The 22,318-nt window shown below is 38.7% G+C and overlaps 1 protein-coding gene across 1 annotated transcript; it reads left to right on the top strand.

Annotated features, from left to right (window-relative positions):
- Positions 1-501: 501 nt before the first annotated feature.
- Positions 502-3,896, top strand: LOC139713522 (L-asparaginase-like). Its single transcript, XM_071625249.1, has 4 exons — positions 502-655; positions 1,672-1,784; positions 2,830-3,015; positions 3,747-3,896. Exons 1-4 carry the CDS (start codon positions 502-504, stop codon positions 3,894-3,896), a joined length of 603 nt encoding a protein of 200 aa, XP_071481350.1.
- The last annotated feature ends 18,422 nt before the right edge of the window (positions 3,897-22,318 follow it).

Here is a 22,318-nt window from a genome sequence, read left to right as displayed (position 1 = left end):
GGTGGCCCCAGCAACTCTGAGGGGTCAAACCTTTTGGGCTTGATGGGATAAATTGAGTAGTCGCTAGCTCTCTGGCTATAAGTAAATCTACACCGTAGAATTTCAACTGGAGTGGACCGTGTAATACCGATGAGAGTATGCTTCGAAGCACATATCAGCTGACCGGTGCTGTTCGTGGTTTACGAATGTTCCCCGATGGACAGCGAATAAATCGGGCCTCCCGTGAATCCCCACGCTACAGTTTTTTTTTTTTAAATAAGAATAAAACATAAGATTATCATATAGTAAAATTATGTCGAACAAAATTCTTCGTAAAGATCATGAAAATTTCAGCCTATGCATGATCATAGATTTTTCCCCAACATGAAGATAATTTATGATCGAAATGAATTAAAGTATGACAATATATCCCCACCCCAACACCCACCAAGGGAGGTATACGACCATTCTTCCTCCCTCGCGTCACCGTTCAAGTACACTCCCACAAACTCATCAACCACGATGTACGTTACGCCCTCTATCAATCAGGTCACTCTATTTTTTAACGGCAAGTTGATCCGTGGCAACCGAAGTATGAAATTCTCCTGCTGCATACTGGATGCCTTCAGATCCCCGAATTTCCCGCCACTCGCCTTCGTGGGCACCAACACTCAAGGTGACTACAGGAACATCAATAATTACACTGTAAATACATCGGTGTTAGATTTAACACCACGGGTGTTAAATCTAGGGCCTAACACCGATCAAACTTCAATAAAGGACCACACCCACAGGTGTTAAAAATGCACTGTGATGGTGTTGAAAAGTGTTCACCTGACACTTTGTGGTGTTAATTTGACACTGTATAATCGTTATTTTGACACTGTACTGGTGTTAATTCAAAAATGACACCACATGGTGTTGATTTGATATCTGTTAGTGTTAATATCAATGGTTTAACACCCGTCCAGCTTCAATAAGAGACCACACCTGGTCCAGCTGGTGTTACTTTGGGGTAAATTTATTTTCACATTTTTTCAAAAATCTAGTATTTTAATGTAAAATTCTTGATCGTCTTGTTTAAATTAAAAATCAACAAAAAGTGCAGTTACTAAGAAACTCTTCAAAAAACAGTTTAAAATTTGGAAATGACACCCGGAGGTGTTAATTTAACACCATAAATGAGCACCGAAAATTTAACACCAGCTCGGTGTTCACTATTTAACACCGGACTTTTTGCAGTGTACTAACAACATCTACTTGAGCTTGTGATTCAAAGTGTACATAATTATCATGTGTACTGATGTAATCGGGATGAAATATTGGGGTTTTGTTGGCGCTTAAAGAAAGTAAGGATATTTAGACCTATATAATACCAAAAGAAAGGAGATATGTTAAAAAAAAAAACATTTGTATATTCATATTATGTACCAACATTCGTAAATCATGAATGTATTTTTTGTTAAACTTTTACCTCTTTTGAATTTCATTCTTGAACAGCAATGTCAATAGCATAGATCTGTACTCCATGGGACAGAATGATATTAAAACGTAGTATTTCCTAAGTTCGAATCAGACAGTACATTGTAAACCAGGGCTACTTGATGTATGATCACTTTGGCACCGTCCTTCATCCTCCATTGTTTAATTCCAATGTGACATCTTTTATTTCGTTCATTCCATCATGGTTAGTGATCTGGACCAATGTCCGTCAACCGAAACCTGGTGAAGAGTTCAGTGTGAAGGCGAACATGACAGCCGAAGTGGATCTCCTTTGGATCTATCCCAACATCACCCTCGACACGGTGAGTTCGGGGAAATAGTCGGTATAATGTCACCCTCGAAACAGTGCGTTTGAGACAATAGTCGATAATAACATCACCCTCATTACCACGCCAGAAGGCAATATTAAACAGACTAATCACTGATATGATTCCGTTATGTAGGCGTCACTGTCGCGAAATTGACCAAAGATGAACACAGGATAAAGGAAATGTTCCAATTAGCCGCTGATCGTATAAACATTGGGTCATTCGTGAAGGCAACTTAAGCCATCGTATGGATGGTGGATTTTTCAGGCTCCTGTAGCAACTTTGTGAGCGGTGATAAAATCGTCAAATTCATGTAGACATCTCTTTTTCCTTCGTTTGTCCTTCGGATTCACATCTTCGTGTAGCCTTCGTGTGTTGTTCGGGTGCCATCGTGTAACTTTCAGTAGGCGTCGTATTTGCTTCGGCTGCTGATTGGCTTTGACCAAGTTCCGGGCCAACTTCACACAAAATAATTGAAAAGTCCATATTTGTATTGCCGTCTTGTGTCAATTTTGGGACAGTGTCACGCCACCCTTACCCCGAATAATGATGGTTATTCCGCAAACGCAGGGGCGGATCCAGGAATTCTGTAAAGGGGGGGGGGGGGGGGGCGCAACTAATATTTCTGGTGGCACCTCTGGACCGGGTTTCATTTCATTTTTTTCTTTTTTTTTCTTTTTTTTTAACGATAAATAAAGGGGGGCGTGCGCCTCTTGAGCCCCCCTCTGGATCCGCCACTGAGACGTGTATTCTTTTTTATACTCTAAGGCCCCACTTAATCTCGACCAGTGGGCTGCGAAGCTCTCGCTGGTGGGCCGCCAAAAATGAAATGAATATTCATATTCAATCTTACTGGGCCTCAATAAAGTTTGTAGGAGCCAATGTGGGCCTCGGGTTTGAAAAACGTTGAGAATCTATTGTTTAAAATCTTTGCCTTTAGCGAGTGTGCTCAACCGGGAAGTGAAAATCAAATTCAATTGCTTGATGAATGTCTATTCAATATTGAAAACGTAATTTTGTACGATTGAACATTGAACAGGTGAAGGCACATCTCCAGACTGACATCAAGGGCGTTGTGTTTATGACGTACGGCGCGGGAAACTTTCCATCAGACCGCAAAGACATCTTGAATGCTATCAAAGAGGCCGTTGAGGGCGGCAAACTGATCGTGAACTGCACCCAGTGTCCTAACGGACAAGTCACACCGGCTTACGAGACCGGACAAGTAAGTCTTGGTCTGACAGAAATACATTGTAGGGGCTTAACACCCGCCTTAGAATAAGATCAGGCCAGAAAAAAAAAAGTGATCTTAAAGGTCTTGTTTTCCTTTCGGAGCAGTGATTAAAAAAAAAAAATGTTCAAGATATCACTTTTGATGCATATGTGTAGGTCAGTTGTATCACAAAACATCCTACCATATAATTTTTTTGCAATAAAGCCTGAAATAATGTTATAAGGAAATATCACTATTTTTCTCATTAAACCATACGGTTAAGTCTGGAAACATTTTTATTATAACTTTTGTTCACATTTTAATATTTAACAATACTTAATATTGATTACACTAGTTCAAATTTTTACATTGGCTGTTTCTATCCCTAACGCACATTTTAGAACGATTTTGACGCTTTAATGCTGGATTTTTGTTTCATCTGCAAATGGTAAATTATGCCTTTTAAGATCGGTAGACCACTCACCTAGATGACTACTGAGTAAAGGAGACACTAGTAAACAAAACCTAGAGTTGAGAGCATGACTTTATTTGAGAAATTAATTAGATTTTTTTTTTTTTGTGACTCTGATTTTTTATGTAAGATGAGAAAACCATGCATTGTTATTGTTTTGTACACGTTCTTAAACATGTTTAATTCGCGTTTATCAGGATCGATCTAAATTCTGTTGATCCGTGAGTTTGCTTATCAAATTTTGTTCGATGTTTTATCTTGGTTTATTAAGGTCCTGATAGAGGCAGGGGTAATCCCCCTCTCTGACATCACACCAGAGGCGGCGCTCACCAAACTTGACTACGTCATCCAAAACTTCACAGGCTCAGAACGCGAGGCTTACCTCAAACGTAGCCTGCGGGGAGAGATGACGGTTCAGTAGTTTGATCATATATTTCAAGGAGTTTTTAAATTGATTTGATTTGATCTGATCTGATTTCATTGTTCCACATCTAAAACAAAAATAATATGATAAAATCGATTGAACTTTAGACTGGACCAAGCGTCGTAATTACAAAGAATACAAGAGAAGACAATTTTATAAACATGAAATGTGGGGGACCTACTAAAAAAGCAGAGCTTGTGATGTATAGGTCCCTAGATGAAAATGTTGGTCTTGTTAAACAAACAACCTAGTAACAAAAATTATGAAAGAAAGGAAATGAACGTAAAGGAAAAGAGAGCAAAAAAGCAAGAAAAACAAATAAAATACATCAGAACAGAACGAATTAGCCACCTGTAATATGGTTGGTAGATTCCTCGTCATCCGACCAACATAGGCTGCGTTTATCAACTTTCCCCTTTTTTAAACGGCTTCCGAAAGCCCTTTCCAAAGCCCTTTCCAAAGCCCTTTCCAAAGTCCTTTCCATAGCCCTTTCCAAAGCCCTTTCCAAAGCCCTTTACAAAGCCCTGTACTATTAATGTGCCGCTTGTTTTCTAAGAAGGGACGGCGAAATCAACTACCATCATAAAGACATAATGTTCCTTTGAGAGTGACGAGTTATGATGCCATGCCACATGAATCAATTGTCTTCCTATCTGTGACGCAGCTCCAGTTTACCACATACTTCAAATATTTCTGAGTGGCGGCGTGAGACTTTTGCTGCGTTTATCAACTGTCCTCTGTTTAAACGGCTTTCAAAAGCCGTTTCCAAAGCCCTTTATCATAACGGCTTCCAAAATAGTTGCGTTTATCAACTCTCTCCGCGAACACGATAACTGGCCTGTCACTGCACAGCTGCATTGCGCCGGCAATTCGACCTGAGGAGAAGAGGTCCATAAGGCGTGCATTGTTCGTAACCGCAGTACAATACTGCAAAGCCGTTTCAAAACAGCTTTGCGTTTATCAACTTCAAAAGGCTTTTACAAACAGGTTTCTGAAAACCTGTTTAAGAAACCTGTTTGGAAAGCCACAAATTTGCGGCTTTCTAAAATGCTTTCCGAAAGGGCTTTCAAAACAGCTTTGCGTTTATCAACTCGTAAAAATTCCTTGAAAGCTGTTTGGAAAACCTGTTTCTGCCGAGAAAAGGAGTTGATAAACGCACCCATAGTTAGGTAACAGTAGGAATGCGCAAAAGCGCAGGATACATAATGATTCATTATTCAGGAATAGCTTTGACATGAGCGACTCTGTAAGAAGAACGAAAAGCAAACCCTGAATACCTGATAAAAAGGTGTGATACCTCTTTGATCATAATAATGATCAAAGAGTTATCACACTTGATCATATCAAGTCTTTCATGGATCAACCCGAGTCTGAGATCGCACTCCGTGGCCTACACGATTTAATGACGCCACATGTACGATACTGCACATCTAATGTTGATGAATTATACTTACTTTTTTTACCTGATTGTAACCAGTTTTTCTTGAAATTTAAAAGAAAATATTGGTCTTCCTCTGTAGTGGCATTGTGTCATTTAAGATACATCGCTGATATTGAAAACATATATTTTATCTCAGTTGTAAGGAATTGATACATTTTCCTTATTTAGTACATTTTAGTTTTTTTTTTTTTTTTTTGTAAGCGCTATGATATAGATAGATGAACTGTGTATGGTGTATCTAAATGCCTGGTAATGATAATAATAATAATGATAATAATGATAGTAATAATAATAATAATAATAATAATAATAATAATAATAATAATAATAATAATAATAATAATAATAATAATAAAGATAATAGTAGTAATAATAATAATTGTAATATTAATAGTAATGATAATGATAATGATAAAAATAATAATAATCATCAACATATTCGTAACTTTTTTCTTGCCTTTTCTTCTTTTAACTTCTTGACGGTCACATTGTCTTCTGGATTCAAAACGCCTTCTGAATACCTGAAACTTTTGAGGTGAGGATGCAGCATTCAACTTTGTGCGAAATACGTAGAAACCACTTTATGAATGTTAAAGAGCATGCAATTCTAAGAGGAGTTCAATGTTTATTTGATGAAACTTGGTTTTGAAGTGGCTGAGATATCCAAAAACAAAGGTGGGTCCCGCCTTTTATTAGGATTGCTTTGTTTTGGATAACTCAGCTATTTCACAACCAATTTTCATCAAATAAACTTTGAATTCCTTTTAGAATCTTTATGCTCTTTAATATTTCATGAGAGGTTTCTCATAATCTAAAAACAAACAAACAAAACATCATAAAAAACTTTGGAAACTAATAAGTGAATAAAGGAAAACCCAAGGCAGTATCACTACACGTCTCTTCCTTTCTCTCTCTCTACATTATACATGTACGGTATATAAACTGCTGACAATGTTTCATACACTGTCTCCCTTAGGCTGAGTTCAGATTGTTTCATGAATATGATATGATACATATATATACATATATATAATATATATAATTTTGTATATATATATATATATATATATATATATATATATATATGCATATTAATGTGTGTGTGTGTGTGTGTGTGTGTGTGTAATTATATATTTAACAATCTGAACCTAGATTAATAGTGTGTAAAAAATATGAATGAGTGTTGTCAGCAGTAAAAAATGTAACAATTATTCAAGGAGACACAAATTTGTCTCCTTAGGGTCAGTGTCTCCTTAATGTTTTATCTACAGTGTCTCCCTACGGCTATATCATATACATCATATGTATGTGTGTATGTATGTCTGGTCTATATGTTTTGAAATCCGTCCGGTCAGGAGCAGACGTATACCCTTGTGTGTATGTCCTGCTTCAGAAACGGATTTTAATCTAACATCACATCGCATCCTGGTCGCTGATGAAGAATGCGATGACTAACCTGTTTGGTGTCTTGTTTCTAAAACATGCGCTTTCCTCGCCAGGATAAAGCGTTTTAATGCCATTTTAGGTTTTAATCTCATTCATTTCTGTTCGTTATTGATCAGTGCCTACCAGGAAAGGCTGGTTGACTATCAGGTAAAGTCTGATTGACTATCAGGAAAAGTCTGATTGACTACGGGAAAGACCGTTGACTATCAGGAAAGTCTGATACAGTATTCCATCACGTACAAGGCACAACTACTGGCTGGGATGTCTCTATGGGGGCCGGAGGTGTGAGTTTGCGTCAATGAAAGACAAGATGAGGTGGGTCTCTGAACCGTTTATCTTCGTGATAGTAAATCGGAGCATGACGTTGGCAATGTAAGTCCTTGAAAAGCTACCAGGGATTTTTTTAACACTTAACGTTTTTCAACACTGATTTCATCCTTTCATCTTTGGCTCTTCGTGGAGGGAAACAGTTCATGGATGCGTCGTTGCTACGCCAAACGCGCACATACACACTGCGCGGTTACCATGCACTGTGGCAGCAACTACCAGTCTAGACGCATTCCATCACACAAGCAGGTAAGTTTTGAAATCCGTCCGACTAGGAGCAGACGTATGCCCTTGTGTGTATGTCCTGCTTCAGAAACGGATTTTAATCTAACATCACATCGCATCCTGGTCGCTGATGAAGAATGCGATGACTAACCTGTTTGGTGTCTTGTTTCTAAAACATGCGCTTTCCTCGCCAGGATAAAACATTTTAATGCCATTTTAGGTTTTAATCTCATATATTTATATATACATATATATATATATATATATATATATATATATATATATACATATATATATATATATATATATATATACATATATATATAAATATATATAATATGAATATAATAAAGTCACAACAGAGGAATGCAGGGAATGCATTAATAGCCAATCTTGATTTAATGAATAATCCGAATTTTCGAGGATCCTTCCTCTTCTTCAGGGATGACAGTGCGAATATTCACAATGATCATTAAAGGAACTGGTGAGGAGTGTTCGGTTGTGCAAAACATGCGAAAGAGAAGGTGTTTTGGGTATAAAATGAAAGGTAGATATGTAACTTAACATGTGTCATAATATCTTGGAAATCGGAATCTTCTCAAATGTTTTAAAAAACGAAAAACAAAACATACTTTTCTGGAAAAAGATCCTTCGATACGATGGCGATACGTATTTGAATTGCGGAATACTGCTTGTTGACTGCGAACATCAAGCCAACTTACAGCGAAATCAAGCCCACATGCCGAGTGAGCTGCGGAACTACTATACATACGTTAGTTAGAGCAAGCTAGCTCTGACGGCTCCCTAACAAAAAAGTCCTGTGGTACTCCCTGTGGTACTTGTCGGTACCACACAATGTACCACACACTTGTAATGTTACCACAGGAATTGTGTGGTACTGTACCACAGGCTTGTAGGGAACTCCCTGTAGTACTTGTCAGTACCACACAATGTACCACATAAATAAATGTTACCACAGGAACTGTGTGGTACTGTTTTACAGGCTCATGTGGTACTCCCTGTGGTACTGGTTGGTACCACACAATGTACCACACAAATATATGTTAACACAGGAACTGTGTGGTACTGTGTCACAGGCTCGTGTGGTACTCTGGGATGTACCACAGGGCAGTACCACAGGACATTACCACAGGAGAGTTCCACAGGACAGTACCACAAGACAGTATACACACAAATTGTCCTGTGGTATTTTGGGATGTATACCGCACAACAGTATCACAGGACAGTACCACATGAATTGTCATTTGGGACGTACCACAGGAGAGTACAACAGGAATTCCACAGGATAGTACCACAGGACAGTACCACACGACTTATTTTGTGGTATTTTAGGACGTACCACAGGACAGTACCACAGGGCAGTTCCACAGGACAGTTCCACAGGACAGTACCACAGGAATTGTCCTGTGGTATTTTGGGACGTACCACAGGACAGTACCACAGGATAGTACCACAGGACAGTACCTCACGACTTGTCCTGTGGTATTTTGGGACGTACCACAGGACAGTACCACAGGACAGTACCTCAGGACAGTACCACAGGACAGTACCACAGAAAAGTACCACAGGATAGTACCACAGGACAGTACCACACGACTTGTCCTGTGGTATTTTGGGACGTACCACAGGACAGTACCACAGGACAGTACCACAGAAAAGTACCACAGGATAGTACCACAGGGCAGTACCACAGGACAGTACCACAGGAAAGTACCACAGGATAGTACCACAGGAGAGTACCACACGACTCGTCCTGTGGTATTTTGGGACGTACCACAGGACAGTACCACAGGGCAGTACCACAGGAAAGTACCACAGGACAGTACCACACGACTTGTCCTGTGGTATTTTGGGACATACCACAGGACAGTACCACAGGAATTGTCCTGTGGTATTTTGGGACATACCACAGGACAGTACCACAGGATATTACCACAGGACAGTACCTCACGACTTGTCCTGTGGTATTTTGGGACGTACCACAGGACAGTACCACAGGGCAGTACCACAGGACAATACCACAGGGCAGTACCACAGGACAGTACCACAGGAAAGTACCACAGGATAGTACCACAGGACAGTACCACACGACTTGTCCTGTGGTATTTTGGGACGTACCACAGGGCAGTACCACAGGACAGTACCACAGGATAGTACCACAGGACAGTACCACACGACTTGTCCTGTGGTATTTTGGGACGTACCACAGGACAGTACCACAGGATAGTACCACAGGACAGTACCACACGACTTGTCCTGTGGTATTTTGGGACGTACCACAGGACAGTACCACAGGGCAGTGCCACAGGGCAGTACCACAGGACAATACCACAGGATAGTACCACAGGACAGTACCACATGACTTGTCCTGTGGTATCTTGGAACGTACCACAGGACAGTACGACAGGAATTCCTGTGGTAATTTTCGATGTATACCACAGGAGAGTACCACAGGAACTGTCCAAAATCCCACAGGAAAATTATAATATGGTGCTATTCCACACAGAAGTACCACACAGCAAATTAAATTCGTAAGTACCACAGAAAAATGCTACAGGATATTCTTTTTTTTTCTTAACATTTTATACCAGAGGACTATCACATCAGGAGAATATCAAACAGCAGTACCACACATGAGTACCACACAGGAAAATTGTAAGGCGGAATCAACTGAAATTTATAACAAAAATACAAACAAAAAAGCACATATTAATATTCCTCAATTAATTGATAGATGAGTTATGCTGTGAATTATAACAATTGATTTGCCATTACTTATCCTGTCCTATACTCCTACAGTATTACCTATTTAGTGAAAGTGCTGATGTAAAGCATGAGAAATTTCATAAGGACTTCTGTGGTACTCCTGTGGTACTCCTGTGGTACTCCTGTGGTACAAATTTTTACATAGCTCATGAATATTCATAAAAAGCACTCTAGATTTTAGAAAATACATATATGTCTTAAAAAATCAAAGTATTAATGATGGAACTTACTTTGAACTTTATGAAAGATTGTCTAATTATGTTATGTTATTCCCAATATCATAGATATTGTTATGAAAGTGTAATTTCATATCTTGATAATAAAGTATAATCGAGTTAGTAACCATGCCTTAATGCTTTACGGATAGACGGCCATATATATATGTACTGATAGGGTCGATGGCTACCTAGGAATAGAATATGACTATATAGATCTATTATAGGACTAGATTGGCACTTGGCCATTAGACTCTCGTTTGAGGTTATATGTTAGGAGTAGGACAGGTTATTAAGTAGGGCCATGTTTGTCCTGAAATCCATCACTCACCTATCAGGAATATTCCGTGAAATGTGGCTAAAAGTCTCCCAGATTTTTTTTTTCGATCTGTCCTGTGTGGTACTCTCCTGTGGTACCATGGAAATGCTGTGTGGTAATGATCGACCTGTGGTACTGTCCTGTGGTACTGTCCCAAAATACCACAGGACAGTTCCTGTGGTACTGTTCTGTGGTACTAGTCCTGTGGTACTGCCCTGTGGTACGTCCCAAAATACCACAGGAATTCCTGTGGTACTGCCCTGTGGTACGTCCCAAAATACCACAGGAATTCCTGTGGTACTGTCCTGTGGTACTGTTCTGTGGTACCGGTCCTGTGGTACTTTCCTGTGGTACTGCCCTGTGGTACGTCCCAAAATACCACAGGAATTCCTGTGGTACTGTCCTGTGGTATGTCCCAAAATACCACAGGACAATTCCTGTGGTACTGTCCTGTGGTACTGTCCTGTGGTACTTTCCTGTGGTACTGTCCTGTGGTACCCGTCCTGTGGTAATTACCACAGGAGTACCACAGGACTTTTTCGTAAGGGCTGGCTGTGCCTATGGGCGCGGCGGGCGTTTTTTTTTAAGACGGCACAGATTGGGGCATGGCGCGTGTTGAACCTATGGGAAAAACGTTGGGTTAGGGTTTTTGGTTATGTTTATGGTTATGGTTAGGGTTAGGGTTAGGGTTAGGGTTTGGTTAAGGGATAGGGTTCCCGATAGATTTTTAGTTTCCCCCAATCTGTGCCGTCTAAAAAAAAAAAAATACGCGCGCGGCGGCGAGCGCTGGCCGCACTTCACTTGCCATAACTCGCATCATACACAGTGTGCAGTGCTTCTAAGCTCGAGCTGTACGATCTTGCATGCTGTGTACGAGTGTATGAGTTCGCGTTGTGTTTTCATTTGATGAGAGCGCTAACCTAAAATCAAAGGACTCCTAGATCCTCCGATTCTGATTCACATGTCCTTCTTCCAAGATACTATGAGAGATAGTTCTATCGTCGGAAGACTCGGTAGGCTACGTATCCTAAAAGCCATCAAACTCCATTACAAGATTCTTCATTGAGAAGTACCGAAAGCGGGATAGGTAAACGCGGTATGTACTACGTAGCCCGACCAGACGCCGGGCTATTTATACAGCGACTGGGCTGTGCCTGTAGCTGTACGTAGAAACTTTTCCGGGTAAGGACACAGCCCAGTACGCAGAAGCTGCCGTGCTTCGCACGGCGTCTGGTCGGGCTACGTAGAAAAAAAAAATCAACGAAATCTCAATAATTGATTACAATTACATGAAACACAAACGGGTTGTGTTATTACATGTCATGTAATTCAATACATATCTTAAACTTTTCATGCACATTGTCAAGAAATGCAATCTTCATGGCAAACCCATTTTTTTTTTTTTTTTTTTTTTTTTTTTTTTTAGTTCTTCAAAGATTTGAAACACAAGTAGGCTAGAGAAGTACCAGGTACCATGTTATATCAAAACTTGCATTGGATCTAACCAATAGTTCATTTTTATTACCGGTACAACTTGTCATGTATTCGTAATTTCGAATGTGACTTAGTTGTAACATTTATTGTGGATGATTTTCTTCACAACTGACACATGCACTGAATAGGTTAGAAAATTGATCATTGGTATGGCTTAGGCCTACCTTTTTTTTTGTATGAATAGGGTTAATTGGAATTATTTCACAGATACACACAAAATGTTGGGAATCAGATCATTTCAGTCTTCTAGACTGAATAATGTGACACCTGTAATAGTCTAATAACTAGTCCAACAATTTCTGAGGCTATCTTACACATTTTCTTATTCATCATGCAATGCAACCATGCATGATGCAATATGTCTTGTTCACCTACAAGGAGCAAAGATACAAGAAATAATCTGTTCAAGTCAATTATTTCCACATAGGCCAACAACATTCACTCAGTTTTATCTAGAATCCTGATTAGGTTTTTATCATCAGAACACATTTTTTCCTCAGTGGTAAATTGATGCTTAACAATTAGGCCTACACAGGTATAAATATCTTGTTCTGATATTTCAGTGAATAAAAATCTAACACATTTCTTATGTAGGGCTCGGGTTCGCTTAGCTCTCTAGCACTCATCACAATTAAAGCAAACTAGGGCAGCACACATGTGTTACTTAGAAGGAGTCCCCTGGCTAACTAACTTGTAGCCAGTTTATTCTACACATAATTTGGCATGGGTTTACATGTAAATGTGGGTTGTAACAAATATTCATACACAAAATCAACATAACAAAACATGCAAATAAGGAAAAAAAAAAAGGTTAAAACTAAATATTCACAATACCGGTATGTAAATGGTGTGTAGGCGTGGGTGATTATTTAAAGGCATGATTTCAGTATTACAGGGAACAATGGGTGAGAAGTGAAAGAGTGGAAAATGTCATGTGATACATGTATGTGGTGTGTCTGTGATAGGTGGGATGCGTGGTTGAATGTGGATGTGAATACTACTGTATGTGTGGGTTGACGTATTTATGTGTAGAGGGGTGGTACCTGTTATAACAGAAGGGGGGATACACTTATAATAAATGGTTCAAAGTAAATCCCTACACTTACGTTACTACGGTATACTACCATGCATACATATACAAATTTCATGTGTACATATAAATTGCATTGTGTACATGGGACCTACATTAGAAGTTGTGTGTACCAGGGTACACTGACCTTACATTTTCTTTCATCCTTGCATGTATATTTGCATTTTGGTGTTGCATCATGAGCACAGGTTCTAATTGCAAATGTGCTACATGTATTTAGAAACTGCTCTCACAGTAATGTGATGTGATATACAATGTGTAGAGATAACAAATCTGGGCTGACGACTTGCATGTATGCCTATATCTTTTAAATACGAAATGTCATAATAGAAATAGTTGTATAGCAAAGATTGCCAATTTACACAGGTAAGGTAGTCATTTGCCAAAAAAAAAAAACAGCTCAGCATTCTGTCATTAGTCAATTTTGGCATCTGCACATTTTACTCCTATCATATTGAACAATTATGATAACAATAATATACATGTAAATTAAAAAAAAAAACCTAACAAATGCAACCACTTTCAAGTAACTTGCACATTTGCAGGTTTGAGAGGGGATGTCACTGGATTCACTGAGCTTGGTGGCAGAGAGGGCTGGTCTCCACTGGCGAGATGGATGTCACAGGTCTCACCGAGGTGCGTAGCCTAGAAGAGGCAGTCTTATTTGGCGAGAGGGGGTGTGACTGGCTTCAACAACCTGGATATCTGGGATGGCACTTGGATGTGATGCTAGCTGTTCCACTGCAATAGAGGCCAACAAGCACATTCTATTGCTCTCTCATCTAATGACTTGATGTTGGTAGTAACTACTACACATTTGCAATGAAAAATTATTTTACTACACCTTGAAATTTGTACTGATATAGACTCAATTAACTATTCAGTATTACACACATATTCTCTTTAAAGACTATCATTCAAGCAATGACAAGTTTAGTACTGATGAAAGTAATTATGTTAGATGCTGAAAGTCCAATGAAAATAGCCCACTTTATTTATGATATTTACATAAAAATTCCCAAATATGCATGCCAAAAGGACATCTTCATCATCTAACCTGTTATCTTCTAACATCTGCCCAGGCTCTGATAAAATCAATACATGTATCTGTCAGCACTCTCACCAGGTTTTGATCCACTTCAACTTGACCCAAGTCCTTTCCTCGGAGTAGCATTTTCCTCCAAAACTAATTGGAGAAGGCAACGGCATTTACGAAGATTTTTCCATTTCACAGGGGGCATCTGGACTGGAGTTCATCTGTATATCAGACACAATGAAAGGCATTAACACTGACTTACAATTAGGATAGTCCCATTAGTTCTTCACCAATCTGTAAATTTAGTCTCAGAACTTGCTATCCCATTTTATATCAGTGTAGAGTCTACCAGGTAGCTATATCTTGTAGTGCTCACATATTTGCAACAAAGAAAACTCCATGAAATATGTTAGAAATAGACTGTCTACTGTAGAAGTTAAATAGCAAATAGGAAAATAAGACCTACAGACCCTAGCCAAATTTTTGATGAGTTGACACTGCACATGACGTCGGGATGACCTCAGCCTCTCATTGTGCCATCTACAAAGTAGGCCCTATATATACAACCTCATATAGGGCCTATGTCTTTAAATCCAGCCACATGCATGGGATTTGGATGTCTGTAATTCCACATACAATCATATAGGAGGCCTATATGTGGCTGCAATGTACAAACTATATAACTTGTAACCCTAAAAGTAATGATCAAGACAACCATAATCTTATTAACCACTACCACAGCTATGGGTTCAAAAAAAATGTTATCAATTATTACACCAAGAATAATAACAGCATCGTTTGAGAACACAGAGTTAAATCGAACAATTTATTGATGTTTTGTTTACTAAATATCAACATTAATTTTCATTTGCAGGTTCAAAACAGTTGTTGGATCTAGGTGTATTAAAACTAATGTACCAGGTAATTAAAGACAGTTTGTACAAACCTTTTGTACCAGTGCAAGGGCTGGTTTCAATGGGCAAGAGGGGATGTCACTGGCTTCATCAAGCTGGGTAGCTGGGAGGGCTGGTCTCGACTGATGAGAGGGGACATCACTGGCTTCACCAAGCTGGGTATAGCTGGTCGAAACTGACGAGAGGGAATGTCACTGGCTTCATCAAGCTGGTTAGCTAGGAGGGCTGGTTTTCAACTGATGAAAGGGGATGTCACTGGCTTCACCGAGCTGGGTAGCTGGTCGAAACTGACGAGAGGGAATTTCACTGGCTTTTGACATCAAGCTCGGGAGCTGGGAGGGCTGGTCTCAACTGACGAGAGGGGATGTCACGGGCTTCACTGAGCTGCCTAGTCAGGATGGTCCTTGAATGTGATGCTGGCTGTTGCCCTACAAAAGATACCCACATTTGCCACAATAATATCTGACAGACCTTTCTCAACAACTAGCACCTACCGGTACTGTGTTACAAAGCATACACCATTCCACTACACTAGGGACTGAGTGAACTGCGCTGCAATGCATATACGCCATTAGCCACTTATGTATACGCACAATAGATACATTTCAATCAACATTTTTGCAATGCCATGTGTACCGGAGACAATAATTAGGTACCTTACCAAACATGTGAATTCACGTTTTTGGTCCGCGATCATAGCTGCCGTGACAACATATACACGGTTGACTCTCCACAAACTATTTGTAAAAACCGAGAGTGACCAGATGATCACTCTACGCAGCTCTTCGCCGACACTTTCACTCATTCAGTGTCGTTTCGTAAAATTGGATTTCTCGCCTATCGCCGATTTGTAACAAACGGTAGTTCTGATGAGTGTCGTAACTTTCTTATTTCAACATTTTGAGACCCATAATTTGACATGAAGGTAGAATAGGGCAACATAATCCAGAATATGGTAAAATAGGAATTCGCGTATTTACATGCAAAACACTTTAGCGTGCCATTTCTTAATGTGAACAGCGATTTTGTGCAATTGCCAGAAGCACATTTCAAATAAGAGAACTGTTGAGCCAAATTTGGGATATGTCATTACGCAAAAAAAAAAAAAAAAAAAAAAATCCAGTTATCTAATATATTGGCAGAGAAAAAGGGCCTCGGACTAGGAGTGGTAGAACATTGGTCTAGGATACCTACCATAGTGACTACCTCAATCGCATTCTGAATACCGGTACACCTTTGGCTTTGTGAATCTGCATGTAGCCTTTCTTCACATGTGAGTAAAATCTCAGGCAAATTGTGATATATCTGTTAGTTTACCGTAATAGAAACATGTTAGGGTGTGGCATAGGACACCTAACAAAACTACTAATCTAGGCCTACTCATAACAATAGTATAGTGTGTGTAGATCCTCTAAGTGACATCTCTATCAGCAATGTTACACTAACATTGTAGGTCGTAACTGAAGTTAACTGTTACTCACACTGAACTGAATGAAGTCTTCCGAGTTTCACAAATTTATTACCGATCCAGCAGAAGTGAAATGACATCTCTGTCGTTCAGCCCCTTAGTGTCTTGAGGGGAATTGGGATTGACTTCATTTTATTTTTCTGTCGCCATCTCCATACTCTGTCACTGGTTTTCATGGTCTTCCTCTTCATGGAGACAGATCTCTCGCTCTCCTCCTGCGGCTGTGATCCATTGTTGTGTGGATGGAGTGGGAGTGGTACGGTAAGTAGGCCTATACGCAGCCAGCAGAGTTCGAGCGGACCCGTGCTAGCTAGCTGCCGGGCGGATGCCGGGAAATGCACCGATAACGCTCGCTAGCCAGTGAACAGGCACCCGGGTTTCGCCTCGCGATCGCGGCGATGTATCTTGGGCTTGCTTTTCGCCGAGGAGAAGGCAATAAATCAACGCTGTGCCAAAATCGGACAAAAGAGGGAGGCAAAAACAACACTTGAACGGAGAGCCTCTAAGCCGACCCCCTGTGATTTTGACAAGCGTTACATGTAACGCTCTTCACAAAATCATAGATATCTTCATAATGCCGTATTTTTCATCGATTCTTTTTCATTGCTTAGTCCTTTCATAGGCATTGGCCCTTGTTTTTGCCTGTTTCACTTCATGAAATAGTACTTTTGCATTTTGGGTTCCAACACTCCTCCCCAGTCCCTTTAAGCCTCCTTTATATCAGGATAAGACACTTGTATGTAGCCTGTTCCCCCTTTTGTTATGTCATATCAAAATTAAAATTCAAACATATCATTGACTACCAAAATTGGAAAACGCCCTTTCTGGGATAATTAAGAAATCCCGAGTGTCAATTTTCACTGGCACCTTCAGAAATCTTGCCTACACTACTATCATATATCCTAGGCAACGTGTAAATTCACGTCTACAATGAATATTATGGCAATTAACTGCAATGCTCGAAACAAATTGTTGTTTCATTTTAAACTGTAAGTAACAGAGAAAGAATGAGATAGGGCGTTAAAGAATGAAAGAGGTTTCAAAAAACTGACATTGGAAACATCATGCCTAACCAGCAAGAGTTTTATTGGCGATTTTATATAAAATGTATATACATGCTGTCATTGACAGTGAAGCCGATCAGGACGAAGTATTCTACCACGATCCTATTTTAAGTTTAACAAAGAACAAAAAAATGATACACCCTATCATTTACAGTTCATGTCAACAATGGTCAAGGGGAAGTGTTGTATCGTGATTCTACGAAAGTGTGAATTAAACTGTATAAGCTGTCTGCCTTCTGGTAATCTTTGTTAAGGTTTGTACGTACTGACATTGGCCATATCCGTGTGTGAGGAGACGCACCTTTACGGCTTCTGGCCTTTCAACTTGTCACCGGAAGGGGCGCCTGTCAGATACCACTACTACGACAGAAGACGGTCTGGTTCTTCCCACAACTTCACGGCTGAGTTCGCCATCCTCTCCGAGCTGCACGCACGAGGGATTATCAAACTGCACACTGAAAGCTGTGCGTGAAAGAAGAGCTGACGTTTGACTATAATCTATTATGGAGTATACTATTGACACAAACCAGGCGTACGTAATTTCTAGACAGTCGATACTATCCAATAAACTAACGATATATTATCCCATTAGTAACTGAAGCGCCCGAAACCGCCCGTCAAATTACTCCCTAAAACACCCGAAACCGCCCGTCTGCTTTTTGTTTATAGTTTTATACTTAAATATTTGTATTGTTTTCATAAAGAATATATAATTACGTAATTTGAAAGAGGTCAAAAATGAACAAAAGTATGCCATAATTATTTATTTGACACGCAATTGTCTCGACTAAGTATTAATAAGCTATCAAATAAACATAATTTATAATAGACAAAAGTAAACATTCAGTTATTTTTTCAGTGATTATTTCAAAAGTTCTGAAATGAGAGTAATATTGCTGTAACTTGCGAGGAACAATAGACAAATATGTACAGAATCTTCAGCTGCTAAAGGGTTATTATGAGAACATCTGGGCCAGAAATTGAAAGTTTGGGTGCACTGTTTGAAATAATCTCCACATTTGGCGTGTAATTGGGATGACGAAACCTCCCATAATAACATCAACTGATAAAGAATGCAACTGCGTAACAAAAGTTAGGTTCAGACGGTGCTCGAGGATAACTATCTCCGAGAATCTGGCCTCCTCACCACGATATGCATTCACACGACGAAGCTTGTCCTTGCAGGTAGCTATCCTCGAGGATAGACTCACTGCACCCAAAACTACGCGTTATCTCGAAGTTGGTATTCGGTTCTGTCCACACGATGCTTGACTACATGTGGGGACCCCCGCGGCTTCTCTATCGCTAACCTTGAGATGTCTCGTGAATAGCTATTTTCGAGTTAACTTCAAGTGAGCTATCTTCGATTGTTCGAGTAAACTTCAAGTTAGCCATCTTCGAGTCAACTTCAAGTTAGCTATCTGAGAGTTAACTTCAAGTTGGCTATCTTCGAGTTAAATTGAAGTTAGCTATCTTCGAATTAACTTCAAGTTAGCTATAAAATCTTCGAGTTAACTTCAAGTCAGCTATCTTGGAATTAACACAAATCAAATTTAGAATCACTTGAAGTGAGTTAGTCAACATCCACCCGTGTATTTCACGTACTAAGACATACAATGATACGAAGAAGAGATATTTTTAATGTACCTCCATTTATTAATTTTGTTTAATTTTGGGCTATTGAAATAACGATCGTAATTTTCCCGACATACCTTTAAGATAATAACAGAGAAAGCATAGCATGCACTTAACGCCAAATCGTATGGGAAATATGAAACCAACAAAACTTAGTCACGTGACTAAAGAAGCTCTACCCTAGGCTTTAAGACACCTTTGTCACCCAATGAATGTCGTAATAAATACCTCAGTAATATTTGTTTACCGATGTAAAACAAAATTACTATGGTAAATCTATCATTTAGTAATTGTTCAGTGTGGCGAATTATCATTCATTATATCACGATAGCTCTTTCTGGATATTCTGCGAGACTTTACCTACCTGTCTTTTAAAAAGATGTTTGATTTTAATAGGTTTGACCGTTTTCATTGACTATTTTTCAAGGTGATCCTTTGATATTCACTTGGACGGAGTCTTTTATCTGTTTCTGTACCTTGAGAAAACTGAGGTAACTCATTTGGAGCAGGCTAGTATCAGAACACACATCATGCTAAAGGTATTTCACCCCCCTCCATATAAAATTAAAGAAATTGAGATGGGGATCCAGATTTTATCTTCTTCTTCTTCTTTTTTTTTCTTCTTCTTCTTCTTCCTTTCCAGTACAGTCCACCAATGAGGTGTATCGTCGTACTTTAGAGTGATGTGCAGTGTGCTGTGCAACTATTCCAATTACTGCAATTAATTAATCTTGCGAGATGATTAGAAACCACTTCTACTCAACTATTATCAGGATCAATTTGCTTTGCTTTGATGTTCCATATCTCAGCCATTTCAAAACGGCTAATCATTAAATAGCCTTTAAATCATCATGGAATTGTATGCTCTTTGATATTTCATACAAATGGGTCCTGATCATCTCGCAAAAATTCAAAACCTGAACCCCCATCTCAAACTAAACTGTACTGTCCGTTTTAATGAATAAAAAGTCATCTCTTGAAGTAATGTATTTTCTGTTTGAATTTCTTGTATGCATGTCATTTTGTAATGCGCAGTAGAGTATGTTATAATAGAAGCTGCGCAATATAAATGTCCTTTATTATTATCATCATTTTAAGGGAAGAGAACAATTTCGATTCTGCTAAGTTCGTGGCTAGCCTCGACAAAGAAATAATGCAATTTGCAAAGTTCTCATATTTACGATACTGAAATACATATGTTATCATTTACATGCATTTTTAAGTAACCGCATAAAGTAGGCCATTAGATTTTAGACTGGCGAAAGCCTCGACAATATTAATCGTATTGGGCAATGTTAATATAATTTTACAATTCCGTAATTCTATATATCTTTTTTAATTTTAAATGGCATTGTTGGCATAGTTGTATAGAATTTTCGCTATTTGATGAAAATGAAAATGAAGTTGAACTCAAACTTAAACTTGATCTTAAACTAATCATCTCTGACGAAGGGGGAGGCACCCGAAAATTCGAATTTTGAATTAAAATCAAGGCAATTGGCATTTAATACATTCATCTATTGTGACATTATTATTTCTAGTACTGCCAACACGCGGAGCAACTCCAGTTTGAATATTACAATGATTATATACATAATGTATATATATGTATATAATTATATATACATATATATAATAATAATAATCATTATTATTATACATATGGAGAGTTTTAGTGCAAATTGACCAAAGCGCCATTTTTAAACGTTTCAAAGTAAGTTCATCATCAGATAGAGCAAAATTAAACCTTTGCCATTAATACCTCACTTGTGACATGAGTATGAATATCCGAGAAGATATGATTAAAAATATCATGTAGTTTCTTATTCGTTTCTCTGTTTTGGGTTTTTTTTTTTTTGCAGCTTTAATCACAAATATCCCAACTTGACAAGAATTGATTTAGCTGGTTTTGCGTTAGAACTCTTCATATATATAAATGTGTATAAATATATATATATATATATATATATATATATATATATATACAGTGCGTATCAAAAAAAAAACGCAACAAGATTTAATTTCGAATTTGTGAAGATTGTGTTAAGGTCTTAAAGCTGACATATCTCCTCTTTCCAATGATATCTTATTCATTATTACACGGTCATGGATGGCTGAGTTATCATTCTTTTGTAGACAATCTATGGGTCAAATTGTACTTGGGACCACGTTTCAGTTTCTGCATTTAACTATGACGTCGATTTTCGTAGAGAAAAGCTGAATAATAAATCTTTGCCGGACTTTGTGGAAACGGTTTGCTTCTCGGGCCCTTCGTCTTTGAAAACAACATGAATGGAAATGGATACTGGCCACCACGATCTCCGGATCTGACTTGTTGTGACTTTTTCTTTGGGGTTATCGCAAGAGCAAAGTGTTCTTATCCCTCCACCTGACATTGCAACTCTGAGACAAAGAATCACTAAATGAGTGTTAAGCTCTACGCCACCAAGCCCCAATGATTCGCAGGGCTGCGCGTGAGATGGGAGGAAAAGAGCTAATCTCTGTGTGGAAAGGAATGGTGACCATGTTGAGGGGTATGGGATGTAATGGTTAAAAAGAGATATCCGAAAGAAAGCAATGGTAAGTTGCGATTATTAATTTCATTATTCCATTTGTTAAGTTAATTTCTAATAAGGTGCATTGATTCTTGCAGTGTTTCTTGAACATTCTGTTGAAAAAAAAAAAGTGAAAATAAAGTTTGAACTTGAATTTGAATTTGAATTTGAATTTGAGTGTCTAAACTTGGTCCCAAGTCCAATTTGACCCATTGTCCAAAAAGAATGATTACTCAGCCATCCATGACCGTGCATGCATATAAATAAGATATTATTGGAAAGAGGAGATATGTGGTTTAAAGATGTTGCTACTCACTTTGGTGTAAAGTAACACAATCACTTGACAAAATTGAAATCAAATCTTGTTGCGTTTTTTTATATACGCACTGTATATATATTATAT

Source organism: Diadema antillarum, unplaced genomic scaffold, assembly GCF_040938485.1.
Source record: "Diadema antillarum isolate AM-2024a unplaced genomic scaffold, OU_Dant_1.0 seq00001993_RagTag, whole genome shotgun sequence".
NCBI lineage: Eukaryota > Metazoa > Echinodermata > Echinoidea > Diadematoida > Diadematidae > Diadema > Diadema antillarum.
Note: the sequence above shows the minus strand (reverse complement) of the source record. Positions and strands in the feature narration are given on the sequence as shown.